This window comes from Aricia agestis, chromosome 4 (genome assembly GCF_905147365.1).
Source record: "Aricia agestis chromosome 4, ilAriAges1.1, whole genome shotgun sequence".
Taxonomy (NCBI): domain Eukaryota; kingdom Metazoa; phylum Arthropoda; class Insecta; order Lepidoptera; family Lycaenidae; genus Aricia; species Aricia agestis.
Window position 1 is genome coordinate 12,763,700 of NC_056409.1, and position 21,696 is coordinate 12,785,395.

At 40.4% G+C, this 21,696-nt stretch overlaps 1 protein-coding gene across 2 annotated transcripts in view; it reads left to right on the plus strand.

The window, feature by feature from the left end:
* The window catches only part of LOC121725892 (baculoviral IAP repeat-containing protein 6), a 37,822-nt gene that overhangs the window by 7,126 nt on the left and 9,000 nt on the right, over positions 1 to 21,696 (plus strand). The window contains exons 9-47 of one of the 2 annotated variants that reach the window (XM_042113058.1): positions 407 to 585; positions 1,081 to 1,265; positions 1,503 to 1,634; positions 4,110 to 4,250; positions 4,612 to 4,770; positions 6,027 to 6,175; positions 6,288 to 6,636; positions 6,859 to 7,094; positions 7,327 to 7,527; positions 7,806 to 8,001; positions 8,145 to 8,321; positions 8,638 to 8,766; positions 8,845 to 8,986; positions 9,141 to 9,279; positions 9,413 to 9,692; positions 9,963 to 10,138; positions 10,268 to 10,343; positions 10,428 to 10,553; positions 10,649 to 10,901; positions 11,285 to 11,472; positions 12,102 to 12,222; positions 12,305 to 12,385; positions 12,466 to 12,591; positions 12,705 to 12,844; positions 12,941 to 13,097; positions 13,332 to 13,541; positions 14,100 to 14,349; positions 14,464 to 14,702; positions 15,109 to 15,299; positions 15,561 to 15,696; positions 15,780 to 15,864; positions 16,198 to 16,388; positions 18,342 to 18,479; positions 18,700 to 18,859; positions 19,048 to 19,190; positions 19,504 to 19,743; positions 20,024 to 20,290; positions 20,392 to 20,538; positions 21,447 to 21,649. In XM_042113058.1, the coding sequence (XP_041968992.1) occupies positions 407 to 585; positions 1,081 to 1,265; positions 1,503 to 1,634; positions 4,110 to 4,250; positions 4,612 to 4,770; positions 6,027 to 6,175; positions 6,288 to 6,636; positions 6,859 to 7,094; positions 7,327 to 7,527; positions 7,806 to 8,001; positions 8,145 to 8,321; positions 8,638 to 8,766; positions 8,845 to 8,986; positions 9,141 to 9,279; positions 9,413 to 9,692; positions 9,963 to 10,138; positions 10,268 to 10,343; positions 10,428 to 10,553; positions 10,649 to 10,901; positions 11,285 to 11,472; positions 12,102 to 12,222; positions 12,305 to 12,385; positions 12,466 to 12,591; positions 12,705 to 12,844; positions 12,941 to 13,097; positions 13,332 to 13,541; positions 14,100 to 14,349; positions 14,464 to 14,702; positions 15,109 to 15,299; positions 15,561 to 15,696; positions 15,780 to 15,864; positions 16,198 to 16,388; positions 18,342 to 18,479; positions 18,700 to 18,859; positions 19,048 to 19,190; positions 19,504 to 19,743; positions 20,024 to 20,290; positions 20,392 to 20,538; positions 21,447 to 21,649 (6,838 nt within the window). Of the gene's footprint in view, positions 1 to 406; positions 586 to 1,080; positions 1,266 to 1,502; positions 1,635 to 4,102; positions 4,251 to 4,611; positions 4,771 to 6,026; positions 6,176 to 6,287; positions 6,637 to 6,858; positions 7,095 to 7,326; positions 7,528 to 7,805; positions 8,002 to 8,144; positions 8,322 to 8,637; positions 8,767 to 8,844; positions 8,987 to 9,140; positions 9,280 to 9,412; positions 9,693 to 9,962; positions 10,139 to 10,267; positions 10,344 to 10,427; positions 10,554 to 10,648; positions 10,902 to 11,284; positions 11,473 to 12,101; positions 12,223 to 12,304; positions 12,386 to 12,465; positions 12,592 to 12,704; positions 12,845 to 12,940; positions 13,098 to 13,331; positions 13,542 to 14,099; positions 14,350 to 14,463; positions 14,703 to 15,108; positions 15,300 to 15,560; positions 15,697 to 15,779; positions 15,865 to 16,197; positions 16,389 to 18,341; positions 18,480 to 18,699; positions 18,860 to 19,047; positions 19,191 to 19,503; positions 19,744 to 20,023; positions 20,291 to 20,391; positions 20,539 to 21,446; positions 21,650 to 21,696 lie in introns of both variants that reach the window. The other variant, XM_042113057.1, reaches the window with a different exon arrangement.

Consider the following 21,696-nt stretch of genomic DNA (forward strand, 5'->3'; position numbering starts at 1 on the left):
TCATGAAAATCGTTGGAGCCGATTCCGAGATTCCAATTATATATATATATGTACAAGAATTGCTTGTTTAAAGATATAAGATAAGATACATACCAGTGGCCCCGACTGATGTTGTTCCGTAATTCCTAAAAGCGGTTTAACGTCATCAGAAGCAATTCCCATACGGTGTTGAAGTATTCTTGACTTTCAAAATTTTCGCACAATTTTAACACAATTTATAAAAAAATTCTCTTCGTAAGAATCTTCCGATATTAGGAAATAAAACGAAAAGAAATAGCAAAATTGGCTTAGTCATTCTCGAGATTTTTTTGATCCAAAATACTATTTATTACAAAATAATTGTCCGGCTTTCTTAATGTCAAAATTTGAAACATGATAATGTTATGTATATTGTTTCACTACGTAGGTTCGGGTTATACGGCCTACCTCTGGAGCGCAACGTGTTCGCGACGGACGTGCCGGAGCTCGGCAAGGGGTCGTCGATGGCGATCACGTACGCGAGCGTGCTGTCCGGCGAGGCGGCCTCGTCGCCCGCGCCCAAACAGGACTACCAACTTAAAGATTTACTCAATCTCCCTCTAGATGGTATGTTTCTGTTTTAAACTTAGGCTGAAGTCTCGAAACCAGCGGGCAGCAGGGCAGGAGCGGCGCGTGGCGTACTAGATTACTTTTCCATATAAATCTATATATTGTCACTTTGTTTCGAGACTTCAGCCTTATGTTTTTATGGACTTCAAAGTATCAATTTGAGTCTATAAGTTCAATTAACGACGTGCATGTTTTATTGATTAATATACTTAAATTTCATGTTGAGTTTGACAGAAAATGAATAGGGTATAATATTATGTAATTATCATCATGTTACTATATTATAGCTTTTAATATCGATTTAAGTTATATTTTTATTATAGGCACAATTTTTTATAGCACTTTTACTATAACAGATTGTGTTTATATAATTACAATTAAGTAAAAATACACTTCTTATTCCAATTACAATCTCTTCTAGTGGACCTTTATAAGTAATTTTTAAAAGACGTAACACTAACACATGTTTTACATTTTTTATTTTCAAAACAGAGTGTAAAGGCGGCACCGGAGGGTGGTGGGCAGGTGCGGGCGCGGCGGCGGCGTGCGCGGGGCTGGCGGAGGCGTTACCGCTGCACGTCACATGCCACCTCGCGTCAGACGGCACCAAGCTGGAGTCGGCCACGCCGCGAGTACCCCCGCCCGTCGTCAGCGCGCATCCGGCTGACACGCACCAGGTTTGTTTTAATACTTTTCTATATTATTAATAATAATAAACAATAGTCTTTGTTGGGGTGAGGATAGGGCGGGGCGCGCACACGCTAACGTAATAACGAACAACGGATATTAATAAATATATCCGTTGTTCCTTTTTACGTTAGATATTGTACACATGCGCCTGCTGCCATTTCCTTTTTTCATTTGCGATAATTTCAAATAGTACGGCCTGTTATAATTTTAATTTATATCCACAGCTCTGGTCCGTTGTCAAAGAGGGTCAGCTGAAAGAATCGTGTCGAGACGGTGACTCGTTAGATCTCGAAAGCTCAATGATGGATTGTGATTCCGAACAAAAACTTGAAGTCAACGATGAAAAATTGTTTAAGGTAATTTATATTTTGTGACAACTATATTTCACGCATACTGATGCATTACGTGTTTAACCTTCAAGCGGGCGCGCGCTATTTTGTAACGGCAGTGGTCGCGCGTAACCTAAAAGACGTCGTAGGTGAATTTGGGAAACAAAACACTTTTCATTCAATATTATTTATTATTTCCAAAATTTAATTATTACTCTTTTTAAAAGTAATCAGCTAACCCAGAAAATTAAATGTATTTTTAGTAAAAACTTAGTTATAAAATCCGGTGACCCAAAGCAGCTTATCTTGTGTGAACAGCGGCAGAAAAAGTGATCTGAATTTTCTTATCCTAGTTCCTTATCCTAGTTCCAATTTTTTTCTTCATCTAGCAATAACACTCGATGTTATCGATCAACGACGACTTAGTTTTATAAATAAACATAGAATTTGCTTCAATAATATGAAAACTACATATAAAATTATAACAATTGAGCTCCTTGCTTCAAAGGGGGTGCGGCGAGTAAGTGTAAGCTATTTATTTGGTAGATAGATAAATTATGAAAAGCTACTGAGATAATGATACGGATTCAACGAGAAATATCGATAATATCAACGAAAATGTATTGTGGGGAGTCGATTCGACGTCGCGCGACCGCTTGAAGGGTAAAAATGTTTCAGACATTTTCAATTTGCTTTTATTCTGAATGTAATAATGGTATAGGTTTTTATTGTTTAAGTTGGTAAAATGCAGCCGCTGTACTTAGAGAATTTTAAAGATTAGGTACTTAAACACTTACTGTCATAAAGCCCATGCATATTCGTTCCAACTTCCAAGTCTTAGAGCCAGTCCACACGTCGCGTTGCGTCAGCGTTGCGTCGACGCAGCGCTGCCGTTTGACGCATAGCCGGCCGTACACGGACGCTGCGTTATTACGAAGCAGTCTTAACGTCAAAACCCCCTCCCGTTTCGTCTCGGGGGCTGCTGTCCGTCATGTTTGGTTGCGATGACGCAGCCTGCCGTGTGTACACCTTGGTTATTTGTATGTAAAACAACGCAACGGCAGTGCTGCGTCGACGCAACGCTCACGCAACGCGCCGTGTGGACTGGCTCTTATTTAACTACTAAAGTAATAATTTTACATCTTAATTTACAATGCCCTAGTAAAACCACATTTACTTTATCTAGTCGAAATATGGGGCACCGCCGCTAAGAGAAATATAAAAAACATTCAAGTTCTTCAAAACAAAATTATAAAAATCTTATACAATTACAATTACCTAACTCCATCAGACACTATTTATAAAGAAACTAAACTTTTAACTATCTCTCAACTATTCACATACCAAACATGTATTCTTGTTTACAAAATAAAACACCAACTAATACACATACAACTTACATTTACAAAAAAAAAAAAAAAAAAAAACAAAGAAACACGTACATTACGCGACGAGCAAGTAATATTGTATTACCTTGTATACGAACCAATTTTGGTAAATATAACATTACTTATAAGGGAGCACAGCTATTTAACAAACTACCAAAATCTGTAAAACAAGCAAAATCTTTGAATACTTTTAAACGACTATTACGCAATTACATCAACGACAGCTAAATTCTTAACCTTAATTCAAATATAACCAGTGATAGCGTTTTGTACTTGGACCTCCACCCAAGATGTTTAGCAAAGACATTCGCTTCTTAATTATTATGTTTTTTTTTAATCTACCCGCACTGTCGATATTGTAAAATGTTGTGATATTTTATTGTTCTCATATAAGTGACGAAAAATGTCTTAAATGAGAAATAAAGATCTTTAAACCGATGAATATTTAATGTCTCTGAGTGCGGCCGTTACTATTTTACTTAGTATTAGTTTACATTGGAACATGACATGCATTTTTACATGAGCGATTCAAAATTGGTACAGAAAGCACAGCAATGGAGGCGGGACTGTCAATTCAGTGTGAATCTTTTTGTTTCGTAAAGGTGATTCAGTTTTAAATTGCTTATTAAAATGCATTGAATCTCACCTTACGTTGTAATTAACCTCGGCCGCACATTATAAGAACCAGCTATTTGACCGAGCTTTGCTCGGTATTCGATAAAACACGAATAAAATGACATCTATACTAATATTATTTTCTATAAGATTTCTGATCAGAAAAAATTGGACGCCCCGCCGGAACGCACTCTGCTCATATATTTTGCGGTGGACCCCGCATACTATCAGAATTCTGACGTGTCTGACGTCCGATTCGGATGAATGCCGTCAATTAGATGGGAGAAATTTTTCTGATCAGAAATTCGGATCGCGCTCGCGCTCTCTATACATTTTCTACTAAACTCGGACTCGCCGGAAGGAAATTTCTGATAGGTGTGCGGTGTGGTGGTCCGGCGGGCGTCCGAATTTTTCAGATGAGAAATTCTTATAATGTTCGGCCAGCCTAACTGACCTTTGGGAGGAACATATTGTAGTTAATTTTTGTGTGTCGGCTCAGGAGCAGGAGCATTGCAACATCCCGTGGGCGGCGCTGGTGACGCGGCCGCCGCAGCATACGCTGGTAGTCGAGCGCATGCACTCGGGCGCGCGAAGATACGTCGTGCTAGACTTCGGGCACAGAGTGCGCCTTACCGATGTGGTAATTAGTCAGATTTTTTAAAAATATGTTTTAAATTAATAGAATGATCTGACAATAAATATATTTTTAGTATTAATGTGAATGATCAAAATAAAACTTTTTACAATGTGTCAGTCATTATTTGGAAAGAGTAACTAGGGTCAAAAGAAATATAAATGAGTGGCGTTAAAGCAGCTGTATATATAATTCAGAAAATACGCATTAGCGATGCGTATCCTATATTCGTTTGGCAGCAGATATAACACATTAAAGTCTGTAAAAATATACTAAATTTTTGACAGACAGTAGATATTGTATGTGTTTGCTGTCAAACGCCTGGTGCATGCTGACGTTTTGATATGTCACGGTTGTTCGTATATAGATAATCCCGATGTGCTCCGACCTGGTAACGCTGTGCATCGATATCTGGACGGTGGGCGAGGAGACGGACTGCGTGAAGCTGGCCTTCGCTACGGATATCGCCACCAAACACCTCGTGCTCACAGACCTGCAGCCGCCGGCGTACGCGAGATACATGAAGGTTTGTTCTCTTAAACTCGACTGCGCCGGGAGCAGGATTATGTTTTTATGCATGTGTGTATGTATGTTTGGCACGCCCTGCAGCCTGAACGGTTTGGTGGATTTTAGCATAATAGTTGGAGGGGGAAGATGGGATTTCGGGACAAGCTCGAACGTGTCAGATTAAGCTTGTATAGGCTTCCGACATGTGTCTAGTTATCATGGTATAGAAATCAGATTTTTCACGTGGTGGGTTAATAATTTTTTTTGAATATTGAAATGACATCGGATCTGCCAGATTAAGATAGGGGATGTTTAGTATACCCCAAAGAAACTTCCATATAAAGATGATGATTCGAAGGTTAATTTTAAAATATAAAAAAATAAAGCTTCATATTTTCCTAAGCTTCGCAGATATTTTATTTTGCACTAAACTAAATGATTTAGTCCTTATTGTCTAAATATATTTATAATTTACCTAAATAAGCAATTTTCCGAATATATTTTCTTTTTCAAAACTTTAAAATGGCTGCAGTTTCTGAACCCGCCGCTAAAATAAAATAAAAACGCTCTTATTATTTTTTTATCAGCTTTGCCTAATGTAAAAAACCTACTAGGTCTCCATGACGCTCGAGTACACAAATAGCACCCTCCCCTCCCCTACTATAAGAGGTATCTTCAGATACGTGTTTACTACTTGTAGTTTGTAGTTCATTACCTGATTTGACTCGTTGTTTGCTCGATTGATCTTGCTCCAAAATCGATTAATTCATAAACCAGAGTAAACAGCGGACTCGTTGACAGGGCTTGAAAATAGAATATATTTTTCGTTTTGTTATCCTGCGGTATGATCATTCTGTGTGATTATTCAAAATGTAACTCAATATACAGCTCATAACGATTCACTACATGTTATCTTTTTAACCGACTTCAAAAAAAGGAGGTTATCAATTCGACGCGTATGTATGTAATATTTCCAGAACTGTCCAGTTTTTGTATATTATGTTAATCTATAGCAGCTTCTGAACATTGTGCCAAATTTCAAAAGTGTATGTATGTTTGTATGTTTTTATGTTTGTGCACGCATATCTCCGGAACTTCCAGTGCGATTTAAGTGATTCTTTTTTTTGTTGTACCAGGCATTGTTCAAGTTAGGGAATACTGCAAGTTTCATCAAAATTTGTTCAGCAGTTTTTGAGATAGGGAATTTTAATTCTTAATTACGTACAATTTGAAGTCGGTTTTATCTTTTTATTAAAATTCTATTATTAATCGCAGATAACAACTATTGGACGATATGGCATGTCTGCTATGAAGTGTAGAATACCTTTGGGTTGGTTCTTCGGCGAAATAACTGAAGTGGCGAACGTCCAGGCATCAGTGAACGCTCTAAGCGCGCTCCACCAAGACTTGACGTGTCGGTTTCGGTAAGTTTGTATTGGAATCAAAACTTTAAAAAAATACTAAATGGTTTTGATGAGATCATCATACTAAATAATGCTGTCATGTATATAACATTAATGAATGCTGTCATTGTAGGTTGGCAACAGGAAAATTAATAGATTTACTTAATCCATATTTGGAATTATACAACGGTAACGCGGTGCACATGATGGCATACCTCAATCAAGGAAACGACACGGATCCTAAAGTCATCACAGCATACCAAGAGTGTATCGAACTACAATCACAGTTGCACAACTGCACAAACATTTTGAAAAAGCTACAGAAGACATCGACGAGCAATGTTAAAGCCTTAGAAGCTGTCAATTGCGGAGTTGTTACCGCAGAGGCACTTCTAGAGAAAGCTTCTACTGATAAATTGCGTGTGATTGCGGAGAACGTAATAGATATGTTGCTTTATTACTTGTACCACAATCAGCTAACGGTAAGTTCTATTGTCCTAATTCCTTTTTTATATTAAATTATCATATTATGTCATTGATTGTATCAAAAGTTTTTTGAAATATCCAGTAGTTGTTGTTGTTGTAGATTTTTGTTAAGTTCTAAAATATGAACATACAATCTCAATTCAATCAAGTAATTTTTTTTTGTCAAAATTAATTTTACGAGATTTCGGCTTTTAATAAATACCGTCATTATACTACAGAATTCCGAGAGCCAAGACGATGATGAGGAGGAGAATTCGTGTGGCAGTGGCATATCTGAGGCGTGGGTCCGCGGCGTAGCGGCACTGGGCGTGGCTGCGCCCGCACGCACCGCCGCCGGCGCGTGCACGCTGCTCGCGCGCGCCGCCGCCGCGCAGCCCTGGTGGGGGACGCTTTTAGCGGACTTGCTCGTGGGACCTTTTGCCGATCGTGACGCGCCGCCTTGCCCTCTCGATAGGTATGCATACTGTTTATACTAAACATCCTCCTAAAAGTTACACAATGAGGTATACAATAAACGATTTGTCTTTCGAGCGACTTTTGTAATGTGTTTCAAAAGGACACAACATTGTGTCGTATTCACTGTATAATTTTTTATTATCAGTAAAACGGAAGGTGTTTTTTTACATAACAAGTAGTTACAGACTAGGTCAAACAGAAATAAAAAAAAAAAACATTGTTTGTTGCAGATGTCTGGCGGCCGTGATGTTCATGGCGCGCAAGAGCATGTACGCGCACCGCGGCGATAGTGGGGGCGTGGCGGCGGCGCTGTGTGAGCGCGCGTTACAGCAGCTGTCGGAGCCGAGTGCCCAGCCCCCGCTGCTGTCCGCGCTGTTGACCGTCCTAGCCGGCGTACTCGATGCCGCTCTAGACACGGCGCGAGATGCCAGGTGACTTTTGATTTTAAATTGTTTTTATATCTAGTAACGCATGGCCCCACGCGATAATATTCGAATGCCGATCCGAACAAAGTTACAATCTCGGCCATGGCCCATGACCGAGAATCTCGCCTTTAAATAGCCGAAAACCGAGACAAATTTCTCGGCTCGATTTGTAGCCGAGAAGGCCGAGAGCGAGACCGAGAATCTCGGTCGAGCCTTATTGATATTTAATTGAAAAACAATAATGACTACATGCTGAAAAACGAATTATTACATTTTTTTGTCAGATGGGATTGGGTAACTGGAGGGCGACCTAAAAACGTATGTTCCGACGGCACCACAACACCACCACCGCGCACCGTAGAGTGTAAAGTGCATCGACGCAAATTGCACTCGAAGCCGTTACATAAGATGCCTCCCGAAATGGACGCGTGGATGGAAGTCGCAAAACGAGGAATACAAGCTTGTGCTGAAGAGGAACAGGTAAGCCTCAAATTTCCTTTTTAGTCTGTTATTAATAATAAGTAATGAATATATTGTTACTTCAAGTATCGAAATCAAAATATCACATTTAAAAATAAATAAAATTGTGTATAATATTATGATTTTAAATGCTTTTTTCAAAGCGTGAACGTCTGAGAGCGTCTCGCGCTACGGGCGGTGCGGCGCGGCGCCGTAGCGCGGACGACAGCGGGCGCGTGCTCAACCCACCGCTGGCCGCAGCGCTGGCGCACGCGTTGGTCGCACACATACTAGCCATGGACGCTACGTTGCACGCAGATCAATTGTTACTAGCCGCAAAGGTATGTGGTATCACAATATGTAGTATTGCGAGGCTTTTACAAGTTCTAAGCATGTGATGTTAAGTTCTATAATATATCATATTATAATATAATAGTTTAGAACTTAACAACTTCTGCAACTGTTTTTTTGGAATTTTGATTTTAAATTACATATTTGGTGCGTGCATTCCGTAGTATTTTAATATGTGTTATAAATTATGTTTTATAACTTTTAAATATTATGATAATAGAAATACAAAATGTTATATGAAGTGATCAAGACGAGATCAAAGCAAAATGCTTAAAAAAGTATTTAAAACTAAAGTTGTATTCCTAGGTGATCGGGCGACTCTGCGCTCTGTGCGGCAGCGCAGCTTTACCGGACGCGGGCGGCGTGCTCGGACTGGCGCGCATGGCCGTGCGTTTACCGCCCTGGCCGAGACATGCGCTTACTGCCCTGCTACAGGTTAGACTCTATTGCGATACGAATATAAACTATAACAACGGTCATGACGGTTTTATAATTAACACTTGTTAAAAACAGGATCTGGTAGAATACGAAAATGGTGAAATAAGCACGTCCCCGAGCGAAGATTGGGGAGGCGCCGGTTCTTCGAGAGTTATTCGAGTGGGTGACACCGATATTGGATTTGGGAAGACACCAATCAAACGACCTAGTCCTACAGGTAAGGTGTTTTAAAGTTTTTTTAATTATTATTATAAGTTCTTTAACACAAGTCCCAAATAACTTTTGTATAAAGTCCAAATGACAATATAACATTGTGTGACTGATACAAAATATATATTTTTTGTATATATTCTTGCTCGTTTCCTCTGCAGTATATTTGATGACACTAGGGTACCCGCTTTCGCAAGTGGCCGAGTCGGACGATTGGAGATTTGACGAGAAAGTGGCGGAGCACTTGGCTAAGGCTGCGAAATTTTCCAGGACAAAAACAGTCGTAGAATCCAATGTAAGGTAAGTCGCAAAGCTATTAATACAATATTGTTTCAAGTTAACAAGTTATTCTGACTCTCTTATGTAGCAGAAGTATCTGGGTGGTTAGGCATTGCAGTTGTAACTTGTAATACATAGTAATCTATTTTCATAGTACGGTGTCAAGCTGTACAGACGCTCGCTTGGAGAGCGGCGCGGCGGCGGGCGGGGAGGCGTTGGCGCGGCGCGTGTTGGCCGCCAGTGCAGCGGCGCTACCAGTGGCGTTGCGTGCATCCCCCCTCCGGCCTCGTGCTCCGCCCACTCCGCCTGACGACGCCCCTGTGGACACGCCCGATGCTACAACTCCTCTGTCACCGGAACGAACTCGCCAGCCACCCCTTGCTCACACTCTGTATGATGTCTTCAGACACCTGGCGCTAGAATTTGACAACCAGGTATGTGTATACTTAAAAAGGAATTTTAAAAACAATATTATAATCGTTAACATGAGATATGTGAAAGTTACATTTTAAATTATCAATTTTTGTAAGCCGAGGTGGCTCTAGTGGTTTAAAATTACTTTTAATTCTTTTTGACGTTGTTCTTAGAATTGGTGATATAGAAACATTATAGAATAGTAGTTTATATCTGCAAACTGCATGTGCCTATTTCTGATATTGTGACAAAAAGTTTTTCTTATTTTGAAATAATTAAAATATTTTCAGACGGACTGTACGTATATCGAGAATGTGGTGTCGTTGTGGCTGACGTTGAACGGATCGGCGTGGAACGGTAGCTCTAGCAGCGGCACCGCGGCGTGGTCGCTGGGCACGCCCGCTGACGCGCCGCGTGTGCGCTTCGCTACGGACTCCATCACCGCGCTACTTAGGGCACTCGTCAGGTATTGTATTTTAATTTTCCCAAACATCTTAGGAAAATCCTATTTCTTCTTCGGGTCTTTCGGGTTCGTAGTAACGTGTTGCTAAATTCATATAAAAATATCGAAAAACGTGTCTACTTTTTTTTCCAGAATAGAAAATGTGTCGCTGAGATGTTGGGTTCTATCGATGCAGGCGTTGGCTTGGATAGCTAATCTTCCGCTTTTGGTAAGTTAGCGAAAATTTTTGTTAAATGTAAACATTTACAGTTTATAATGTGTACACAATAACATTATTATTATTAAATTACAGAAAGGCAGTATGCAAACCATGGGGCGTGTAATCTTGGAATGTGAATACTTTGTTCCGGCTCTGGTCAAGTTTGTGTCCATGGACGTGAGTTCAGATGGATCCGTTGTCTCCTCTGAACCATATTTGGTTTGTACTTTTTTATTAGACTAATTTCACTCTTGTACTAAAATAAACCTTTTTAAGTAAAAGTTTCAATATTACAATATTTGGTAATGTGATAGGGCGGGACAATGGGCGGAGCCGGCGCGGGTGCGACGGCAGCTCTCGGTGGCGTGCTAGCTCGTGTCGTAAAAGCGCGTGGAGAAGCAGGAGCTCTGGCGACGCTGCGAGCTTTAGCAGCGCTGTGGACGCGGCCTGCAGCGCCGCCGTCCGCGCTCGACCTGCACGCGGCACTGTTACGGGCTGCACACGCGCTCCTACCAGCATTGGCTCCCGCGCATTTATCCCACGCATTGCCACTCATCGACGCCGTCGGTAAGATTATATCCAGAATGCAGCTAAGTGTTCCGCTTGAGCGTGCAATCAAATTGTTGATAATGTTCAGGTTATTATGAATGTGCTGGTTTTTGTTAAAGTTTAAACAATAGCACATTGTAAATTGTTTGGTATTTGTTAAACAATGGCGCCTTCGCAATTCGCATACGTATGTTGGGTCAATTTAGACCGCAACGCGACGCGTAGATGGATTTGACAGATATTTTGCAAGACGTTTCACGCAATTGAAATCTGTCAAATAAATACAAATTTATAAATGCATCTACGCGTCGCGTTGCGGTCTGAATTGACCCTACTGCATACTTTGTAGTATAAAAATTGTTTTAACTATGCATACTATAATAGTTCATTGTATTGTTTAGCGGAGCAGTGTGCGTGGTGGGTGCGTGAAGGCGGCGGCGGGCGCGCTGAGGGCGGTTCCGAGGCTCGGTTGTCGGGGCTGCTAGCGGATGTGCTGGTGCCGGGCGGCACGCGTCGCGCCCCGCTGCGCCGCGCGTTACTGCACCAGCTACTCAACTATTGCCGTCGCCTGCTCGCTGTGCCGTACACGGTACGTTAGCGCAAGTTCAGACACAGCGGAAATCGTGCGGTTTAGACGTTTATATTCTATTGGATCTTAAAAACACATTCCTCGCAACACATCTCTGGTGGACCTGCACGGAAACCTCGAGGGCAAAGTTAAAGAAAAAATATTTTGCATGTTACAGATTATTATAGTTTTACAATAAAATAAGATTTGGACAACTGTTCGTCAGTTGGACGTCAGCACAACTGTTTACACTGTACAATATTATTATTAGAGCTAACTAGCGGGCCCGACGGACGTCGTCCCGTCATATCTATGAAGTTCAAATTGTCAAAAGCGTTACGTCATTTAAAGTGTTTTTATATTTTCTAATTATACATGCATTTTTTTTAATCTCCGTAACAACCTTTCGATATCTTCTAAGATTATATATAGCCTATACTCTATAACCTTCCTCGATAAATGGGCTATTTAGTATCTAACATTGAAATATTTTTTCTAATCGGACCAGTAGCTTCTGAGGTAATAGCGCGTTCAAGTAAACAAACAAACTCTTCAGATTCATATACATAATATTAGTTAAGATAAGAGTACACATATAAAAGCGGTGCCGTCACATCTCCATTTTTTACTTAGTTATTGTAATTTTTTAGAATCGTTTGTCCCAAACTGACGAAAGCAAAGCTCAAAATAACGCCGCAGAAATGGAAGGAACTAATCTCGAGGACGAGAAAAAACAACAAGCGCCGAAAGTACCGTGTTTGGCAGATACGGGTAAGATAATGTTTATTAATTTCCCGGGGTATATACTATACTTCATTTCAAAGATGAAATTAATACTGTCTTTTTTTTCCAGTCTTAAAACGTCCTAACATAATGCAAAAATTCTACAAGGCCTTATCGTTCTGCGACGGCATGAGATTAGTGCTTAGTCCCAGTAAGTTTTCTTTATTTTAGGAGTCTTTTTTATTTTATCGATTGCGTGTGTCCAGAAGTTAATGTTTTTTTTCTAATTAGGTGGAAATGGTGAATCTTCATCTGTTAACTGGACTTTGAAAGAAGAAGTATACTGGCTGGTAGCCCAAATCCCTTCGGTTGCTACGAATCCAGTGCTTATGCTCACCAGTTTAATGGAATATCTGAGTAAGTAATTAAAAAAATCGGCCAAATGTGTATTTCCTTATTGACAATAATATAGAGGAGCATATTTGAACCCACTAGTCATAAATTTATATAAATAAAACGAATGTTTTTAGGGAAAGAAGAAGTAGTACACTTGTCTCAAGGAATGCAGAATCTTATCGTGAGACTGTTCTATAAGCCGGAAGTATTAAACGCGTTTTTGGACGCTGGAGGTATGGAGCTTGCTGTTGATAAATTAACGTCTTGTCACCAGGTTGGTAGAATTATTAATTTATTACTTATTAGATGCATGGGGCGCATATATCATGCTTTGGAATATTATTAATTAATAATTTGTTTGTTTCCACAGGCTGGTCCCAGCAATAAGCAAGGACTGGTGTCCTCTCTCATGAATCATTTGAAGCTACCGCCGCAACTTATTAATTTATCGACACCGGCCTCCACTAAGAAAACACAGCCATCAGTTGTCGAAACAACGAATGGACTTGTTAATATTGCACCACTTTGTAAGTTATATGCGACAACAATACAGCTCTTAAAACACATTACTCTTCCCTAATCATATGTTTACAGCTATAATTTTATATGAAATCTTTAACTTAAGAATAATTTGCACATGTAACAATAATTACAAATTTAATTAGAAAAATACACATTTAGAAAAATGTCCGAACCGTTTTAAGGAACTACAAGATGATGTTGACAAAACAGTATTGTATTTGTATTGTAAATTATAATAGGTACGGTGACCTGCGGTAATCCTACCGCCCAGTCAGCGGATGTATTACTGGGCGGCGGCGGCGCGTGCGCTGCGCGTAGAGTGCGCGCGGCGGCGTGGACGTACCATTTCTACAGCTCCGAGGACGCCGCGCTCGCGCTCACCGTCACGCTGCCGTACGCGGCGCGACTGCACGAGATACAACTGCAACCGCACCTCACCAGCCTTGCCAGTGAGTTATTACGTTTTAAGCACTGATACTTAAGTCTTATTTTGTTATACCGAACACTTGTTATTTGCAAATAGCAGAGTAAACTTATAGCTGGTATATTCAAATTGTAAAATTGTAAAATTAAAGTATTAGATTGTAATATATTCTATAAGTGCTCGTTCACGCCTAGAAATAATAATGTGTAAATAACAGCGATGTTGCCAAGGTCAAAGATTAGAAGATTTAAAAAATAAAAACTTATCGGTATAAAATAGGCATTTTCAAAATACTTACGTATTTTATTTCTTATGACTTATGAGCCTTCAATGCTCATAAGGGCATATGGGCGCAGGCCACGCCCATATGCCCTTTCCTGTAGTGTTATCTATTTCGTGGTGCTGGCATTATTTTTGTAGGGAGCGTTTTGGAAAGGTTTATTTGATTTTAGAATTGTGTTATCTTGGAGAGTTTTTAAGATATCGGAGTCTTTTTTTCACCTATGTTTTTGAGAGTTCCTTTGACAATAAGAAAAAACATAGGAAACTAGCCTTATAACTTTAAGCTCCTCGTCGTTTGCAGCTTGCCCGGGTGCGGTCGGCGTGGAGGCGGGTTGCGGGGGTACGGTGGCGCCGCTGGGCGCGCCGCAGAGTACGGCCGGCATGACGTCCATCCGGCTCGTGGTGGCGCAGCCCGTGGTCTGCAATACGGTGCTGCTGCGCCTCTACCGACCTAGGGACAGCTCCAACATGGGCTTGCTCCAGCTCCGACTGCTAGTGGCGCCAGCCTTTGCGCCGCCCGATCGACATTTACCCGATTCGAATTCCTACACGTACGTTTGTATAATTTTTGATTCAAATTTTTATTTGCCAACTAAAAAAAAACAAATAATATTTTAAAATGCATGCCTTCGATACAAGTAAAAATTTTATTTTTACGCTTGCAGAAACCGTTGGGCACGTATAGTGTGGACATGCACTCGAGCCCGTCCCGAGCGCGCCGTGTGGGCGACTGGAGGGGCGGGGGCTGCGGCGGTGCGGGCGCTGTGTGCGTGCGTGGTGGCGGGCGGACCGGCGGCGCAACACGCGCATCTGGCGTTGCTAGCTGCCGCGCGAGCGCTGCCTGCCGCGCGCCCACAGTTGCTCACTGCATTACTGTCTATGGATGCACACGCGCATGCTCACGGTATTCCTATTAATATGACATATTTTATCTATGTGTTATACTAACCATAGCTTGGTAAAATAGGTTTCGTAAAAATAAGCAGCATTATTTATATTATATTCTGATATGAAGACTTAATTTAATGTTATTTTATCATCTTATTTATATGACGATGTATTCGTTAATAATCAATCTTAATAAGTCATAATTTATACGTAACTAGCTGTCCCGGTGAACTTTGTGTCACTTTAAAACCTTCCCTGGACTTCTACAAATGTTTTAAGACTAAAATCAGCCCAATCCGTCCAGCCGTTTTCGAGTTTTAGCGCGACTAACACATTTGAAAATCCATTTTTATATATATAGAAGACTGAGTCGTTACGCCTGCATTAGGATATTTTAATGTGAAATAATTTTCGCTCGCTAGCATTCCAAAGCGGTTCGTCGAGTCAGTGGGGCGGCAGCGTGGGCGCGGTGTGCGCGCTGGCGCAGGCGCTGTGTCGGTGGGGCGCGGACGGCTGCGCGCGAGCGTACGTGAGCTGGCTGAGCGCCGCGGCCGAGCGTTGGCTGCGAGAGCGTCGCGCGCCCTCTGCTGCGTTAATACACACGCTCGCCGAGGTATTGTCATTAAACATTATAATTATTATTTGTCTTCTTTTTTGTATAATTATGTTATGGTACTTAACTTGTTTGTTAAATTATTTGTTAGCATATTCATAAAATGACTGTTTGTATACCTAAATAAAATAAAATAACTATTTTTATGTGTCTTTGAATAGTTCGGTTTTAAATTGATTAAACATGGTATTTTAGGAACTCGTCAAAATGTAGTATTTTTAATTTTTCATGCAACACAGCTTTACTGAAACATTCTTTCAGGTTCTGTGGATGTTAAAAGCTGAGTGGCTTCTCGACAATTTACAAGATCTAATAACGGACGATCTTTTCGAATTAGTGTATATGTGGATAAAAGACGTACCCGAAACAAGTCTTCTGAAAAAAGCACTAGATGCTGGTAAGAAATTACAACTTTTAATTTGTTTTATGAATTCAAAATAACAAACCTGTACTAACCAAATTTACATTTTTTTTTAACAGTGCTCTGCTCCATGTGCTACATTCGACCAGAACTATTTAAATTGCTGATGGAACAAATGGAAATTCCAATTGTAATGGACGAAAGGTAATATTTATAATATAATATGCGTTTAACAATTCAAGGTGCACGGTGTTTGTAATGTGATGTTTCCAAAATGCCAGAACTAATGCCAATAAAAAATATTTACACTGCGAATAACAATAAAGTTATTCGCAGTTTAAATATTTTTTATTAGTGATGGTGTAAATGTATCTTATATTAACATAACTTCAAAAATAAAATATTTAGAATTTTTATTTCTAATTTTATGGTGTCGATGGACGTAAAATCGTTCGTTCATAGAATGCCTACATGTTAAAAATACTACGTACGTAGTACGCAAACACGTAATATTATTATACTCTGAAACATTTGCAGCATGGAATGTTTGACGGACGACACGAAGGTGCAGCAGCCGGCGGCCACAGCGGCGCGGTCACTCGACGGTTTCGCGTCGCGACTGCACAGCTGGCAACTGCGGTCGCTCGCCGCCGCGTCGCTGTCCGCCACCGCCACGCACACGATGCTGCACAGCTCGCTGCCTGCCGCGCTAGTGAGCGCTATTGCAGGTAAAGTTTAATTCGTTTTTATTTAAAATATTTATAGGATAACCTTATATTTGCACATAATATATAAATCAATAGTAGGATAATAGGGAAGATGCGATATTTTTATTTTTGTGTTTATTTTAAAGAACTCCATGTAGAATACACCACAAGTATATTTAAAAAATTAAAACACTGGAATTTACTGCAAAAATGTGGTCAATGGTCAATTTAAATTCTGGCACCAAAACGGATCTACAGTCTGTATGACGTCACTACTGTATGACAATTATTATTGACAGTGGCCCCACCTGATCGTATAGGTCAGTCAACTAAAGCTGGCACGTCGTTCACAGTACTCACACGTGTTATTCAATTTCACTATATACAGTATGTTTAAAAATTTAAGGATTTCGTAGGTAGACTAGAGTCCCGAACGCTGGCCGCGCGCCGATCACACGTGACTGACTTGTAACATCACGCTGTATGACACAAGCGCAATGTGTAAATGTGTTGATCGTGCCAGCTTTAGTTAACTGACCTGTACCTCTCAAAAAGTTGTTATGCCCCGCGTTCCATTTAGCGTTAAAAACGATCAAAACGCCCAAAATGGCGGAATTTTGATCGTTTTTAACGCTAAATGGAACGCGGGAATAACATGTGTGTAGTTCTGTCACTGAACGTCACTGAACGTCACACTTCACTGAACGCTGATTGGTTTTTTGGAATCCGTTCCGTTTCAAGTTACTTTTAATTCGTAATTTTTGTAAAAAACAATATTTTATAAAATATTAACCTGCAGTGGCCCTTCTTTTATATTTTTTAACGTTTTAATAGCAACATTTTCATAAATATTATATTTGCATGTTCACTATTCGACGGTGGTATGAAAAAACAGTCCAAGCGCGCCCCTAGACCTACAATAATATTGAACAATATTTTATTAAACAATTTATTTAACAGTAAGATTTTTAAAGTAAAAATGAATCTTTAAACGGCTCTGTTGTAAAAATAGCAATATGGCGCTTGGTAACTTTTATCTTTATCTATATTTATATACAGTACTCCCAAATTAATAATGCGCATGCAAATTGTAATCACAAAAACACCCGAATCTATGAAACGTAAGAGCCCCAAACAATGCACTTGCATTTTGCACCTTGTTCAAAGGAAATAGAGAAGTAAATATCATATAGCCGGCGGCTGTCCGCTGTCGCCGGTCCGTCAATAAGTGCTATAACTCACCGGGAAACCATCGCGGCGTTATCATGGTAACGTCCAAGCAATGTCAGGCGCCTCTACGTTGCTGCAAAGCGCTGTTTTTCAGGTGATGCCGCGTTAAAGTAAAAATCGTTTCGGATATGTTTTAGATCGCTTGTTGTCGTGTAATTTAAAAACCATAAATATATTTCATATATTTTAAAGCTATGGGCAAATTATAGTGCATACTTGAACTAATTTATGTACAAATTTTGGAAGCTTAAATGACTTCTCTGTTGGCAAAATTAGAATCCCTGTTTTATAGAGGTATTTTTGATCAAATATTCTGTGTTATAAAAGTTGACCAATCGTGTAATGCTATGGGTAATTCAAAGATAAAGACATGATGAATACTGATAATGAACTTTAATTTCTTAGCTTTAGTAAATGTTGAGAAAAATCGATATTGCTGCAGCCAAATTATCAACGCGTCACCTTAAAGTTAAGTTTAAAACAGCGCTTGCAGCGACGTCTTCCGACGCTCGGGAAATACGATCGTTGCCGGAAAATTAAGAAAATTTCTATGCGCATTATCACTTTAGGAGCACTGTAGTATCTAGTTCATCATATAACAAAACATATTATAACAATATTTATTGCTATCAATGTAAATGGATAACCTAAAATTTCACATTCTAGCATACCATGTTTCTTTGTTTACGTTTAGGTAAAAGTAAGATGAGATTAGAGTGCATTAACAGGAGAAATTTATTTCAGATTTTAGTGAGGCGAAACTTGAATCGATCTTATCACAACAAAACGCCCAAAAGTTGGATAAAGATGCTACTATGTGTGACTCCGACGCTGAAGATTCTGAGTCGAGTATGTCCGAGGAGTGTCCGCCCGCATTTGCAGGTATAATTTTATTACACTATCTTTGTTTATAAGACTATGAACGCGAAGATATTATATTTCAAAAAAGATTTTATGTGTATCTTAGAGCGCCTTCACATTACGTCGCAAGCAGTGCGGCAGCAGCGTTGCAGCCGCACTGCTTGCGACGTAATGTGAAGGCAGCCTTACTGTTTTCCTAACTTGAATAAAACTCTATATGTGCGTTGTTTTTGTGTCACAGACAGCGTCGATTTGCCGTCGATGAAGAACGCGTGTGAGCTGGTGTGGTGGGCGCGGCTGGTGTGCGCCGACCGCCGGCTCAAGGACTGGCTCGGCGGCCCCGGTGCGATCTTCTGGCGCCCGCTGCTGCGTCTGCTCTGTCACCCGAGACCCGCTGAGAGGTGAATGAAATATTTTTTATATCTAGTACTGCGGCTACTACTACAGTAAATTAGTTTAAATTTGACATAATAAAGCTTTTGTTGTGTATAGTGTTTCCGCTAAAGTCTGATCATCAAACAAATATTGATAGAGAAATCTATGGAGTATAGAGTATGAATCGATTTGTAATTCCGATTTTACTCGACAGTACATGGCAAGAAGGAGCGTTGTACTCACAGCTGGAAGAAAATACGATACGACTGTTCGCGGAACTAACGGTGTGTCATCCAGCCAATCAAAAATTATTCGCTTCGACTCTTCATAGTATCCTCGAATCAATGCCGCATACTGGTAAGTGATATAGAAAAAAAAAAAATATTTAAATAAAGAAATCTATAGAAGAATACAAGTAATAAAAGTATGTTCTACTCTACTTTATTCGGTACTTTATTTGTATGTAATTGGTTTACGAAAATGACATGTCGTTTTATAAATAATTATGTGAGGTGCTATTGTGAGTAACAGAGATACCCGCTAAAAATTATCTAATATTATAATGTTAATGTTCAATTACTAAAAATGAAACGTCTACAATCAAAAGTATATCGACAATATTACAGCTATATTTACATGGTACATACAAGATTTTTCTTTCTTTTATCAGGTGCGGAGGGTATATCTGGTTTCACGCGCGCGCTGATCCTGCGGTTGGTGTTGTCTGGCGAGCGTGTGACGGTGGCGCTGCGGTGGGCGAGCACAGCGGGCGGGTCGGGTGCTGGAGCGGCCGGCTCCGCCCCCGCCGCCCCGCCCGCCTCGCGACACCCCGCCGCCGCCTGCCAAGACCTGCTCACGCTGCCCGTACACACCACCGTGCGCGCCGTGCTCACGGATCACTGCCCGCCAAGTAATTTGCTATTATCTCATACTTTGTATAAGACATAAAACTAATAGAAGGGGGTTTTGCAGTCATTATGTTATAAATTATAATATCTATGTTTATAATTATGTTCCATCCTAGAATTAAATCTACTGTTGAAAGTGGAATGAACTATGTGTCAATTGATTCGTCATAAAAATAAAAGCTATTATGATTTGCTGGTCGGGGTCAGGTTGTTTAGATGCATTTTACAAAAAGTATTATACAAGATTTTAGCAAAGATAGTATTAAAAAACAAATTTTTTAGTTCCGGCTATGGACGAGTCGAGTCAAGCAGGCTCGACGAGCCCCGCGGCGGGTGCGGGCGTCGAAACAGGCTCCGGTTCTGTGTTGCGGAGCGCCTCTGATACGGACATCATGACCGTAGCGGAGGCCTGGGAGTTGTCGCTCGCGGCCGCCAGTGCTTCAAAGGACAAGCGGCTGAAAGACGTCAAGAATACGACACTCAAACAACAAATCAAAATAAAGCGACAATCCAAAAATAACGACGCAATTGCACTCTCTGTCACTGATGGTTAGTATACTCTAAAACAGATTTTTTTATTTCCATTTTTTGTATCCGTCGTATTTACTGTTTCATAAAATATTTATGTTAAAAATTAAATTCTTTTTTAGATTTGCTCGAGTCATCAATACGGGTACAAGTCGACGGCATAGACGGTTACATTCCACCGCAGACCACGCTCGCACAAATTCTTGCAGCTGCGCCCCACGAATTCGGACCACACTTGACGCTCAATGTTCACTTAGATACCAGCGGTGGTAAGTTCTAGCTACATAATATTTTTAATCGACTTAAAAAAAGTAGAGGTTTCTTAGGCCCGTATAAATAGTCAGTACTCAAGATGCATCTCGGTCTCAAGACACGGTTCAGGCTCTGTGATTGGTTGGCTGTCAAAATTTGGACCAATCACAGAGCCGAATCGCGTCTTGAGACCGGGTCGCATCTTAAGTACTGACTATTTTTTTTTTTTTTTTATCTCTTACTAACTGCTAGTCGCCTTTTGTTGCCTGGCTGCAACATCGCTTCACTTCCAACATCGTCGAGATTATTATGACCTACTGACATACCTGCATCATCCCACTCTAAGTCTACCTCTCCTTCATATTCTCCAGATTCCAGCACTATTATGTTAACAGCCTCCGCAGCCATCTCATTGAGTGCAGGCTCCATCGTACCTTCTTCCTCAGGTTCACTCATAATTACAACACAATGCGGGTAGATCGCAAAAAATAATAATACGAAAGTTTGTTAAAGAAACAAAACTATTCACATAAGTTCACTTTTCATTTGATAATTATTAATAATTATAACCGACATAATCATACTTCAGAATATTTAAACTCGGAAACAAAAAAAAACTCGCAAATACGAAATGAAAATTGACGTCACAGAGATCGTAACACGGAGCGCGTCCGAACGTGACGGGCGCAAACCCAGACTATTTATACGGGCCTTAATTTGACCGTATGTAATGATATGTTTTTTTTGTTCTCAGTTAATTTCACCTTTTGTAAACCGATAATTTTGATAATTATTTTTTGTTGGAAAGAGGATACTTCACAAGTGGTCCCATGATAAGGAAATACTGTTTGAAGTCGGGTTTTTAATAAAATTATGGTAATACATATATATTTTTTAATTTTGACATCAATTTATAACACAACAGAACCGTGGTCGGGCGTCACTAGTTCGGGCGTTCCACCGCAAGACACGAACAGCGGCAGCGCCATCTTGCGGTCGTTCGGCGCGTGCGGCGGCCTCGCGCTGGTGGCGGCCCGCCTGCCGCGCCCGCACGCAGCGCCCGCGCCGCCGCCGCCGCATCACACACACCACGACCTCGACTGGGTCAAGCTCGACGATCCATACGAGGTACGTTAACTAAAGTTGGTTATACAACTGATGGAATTTTCATTTTT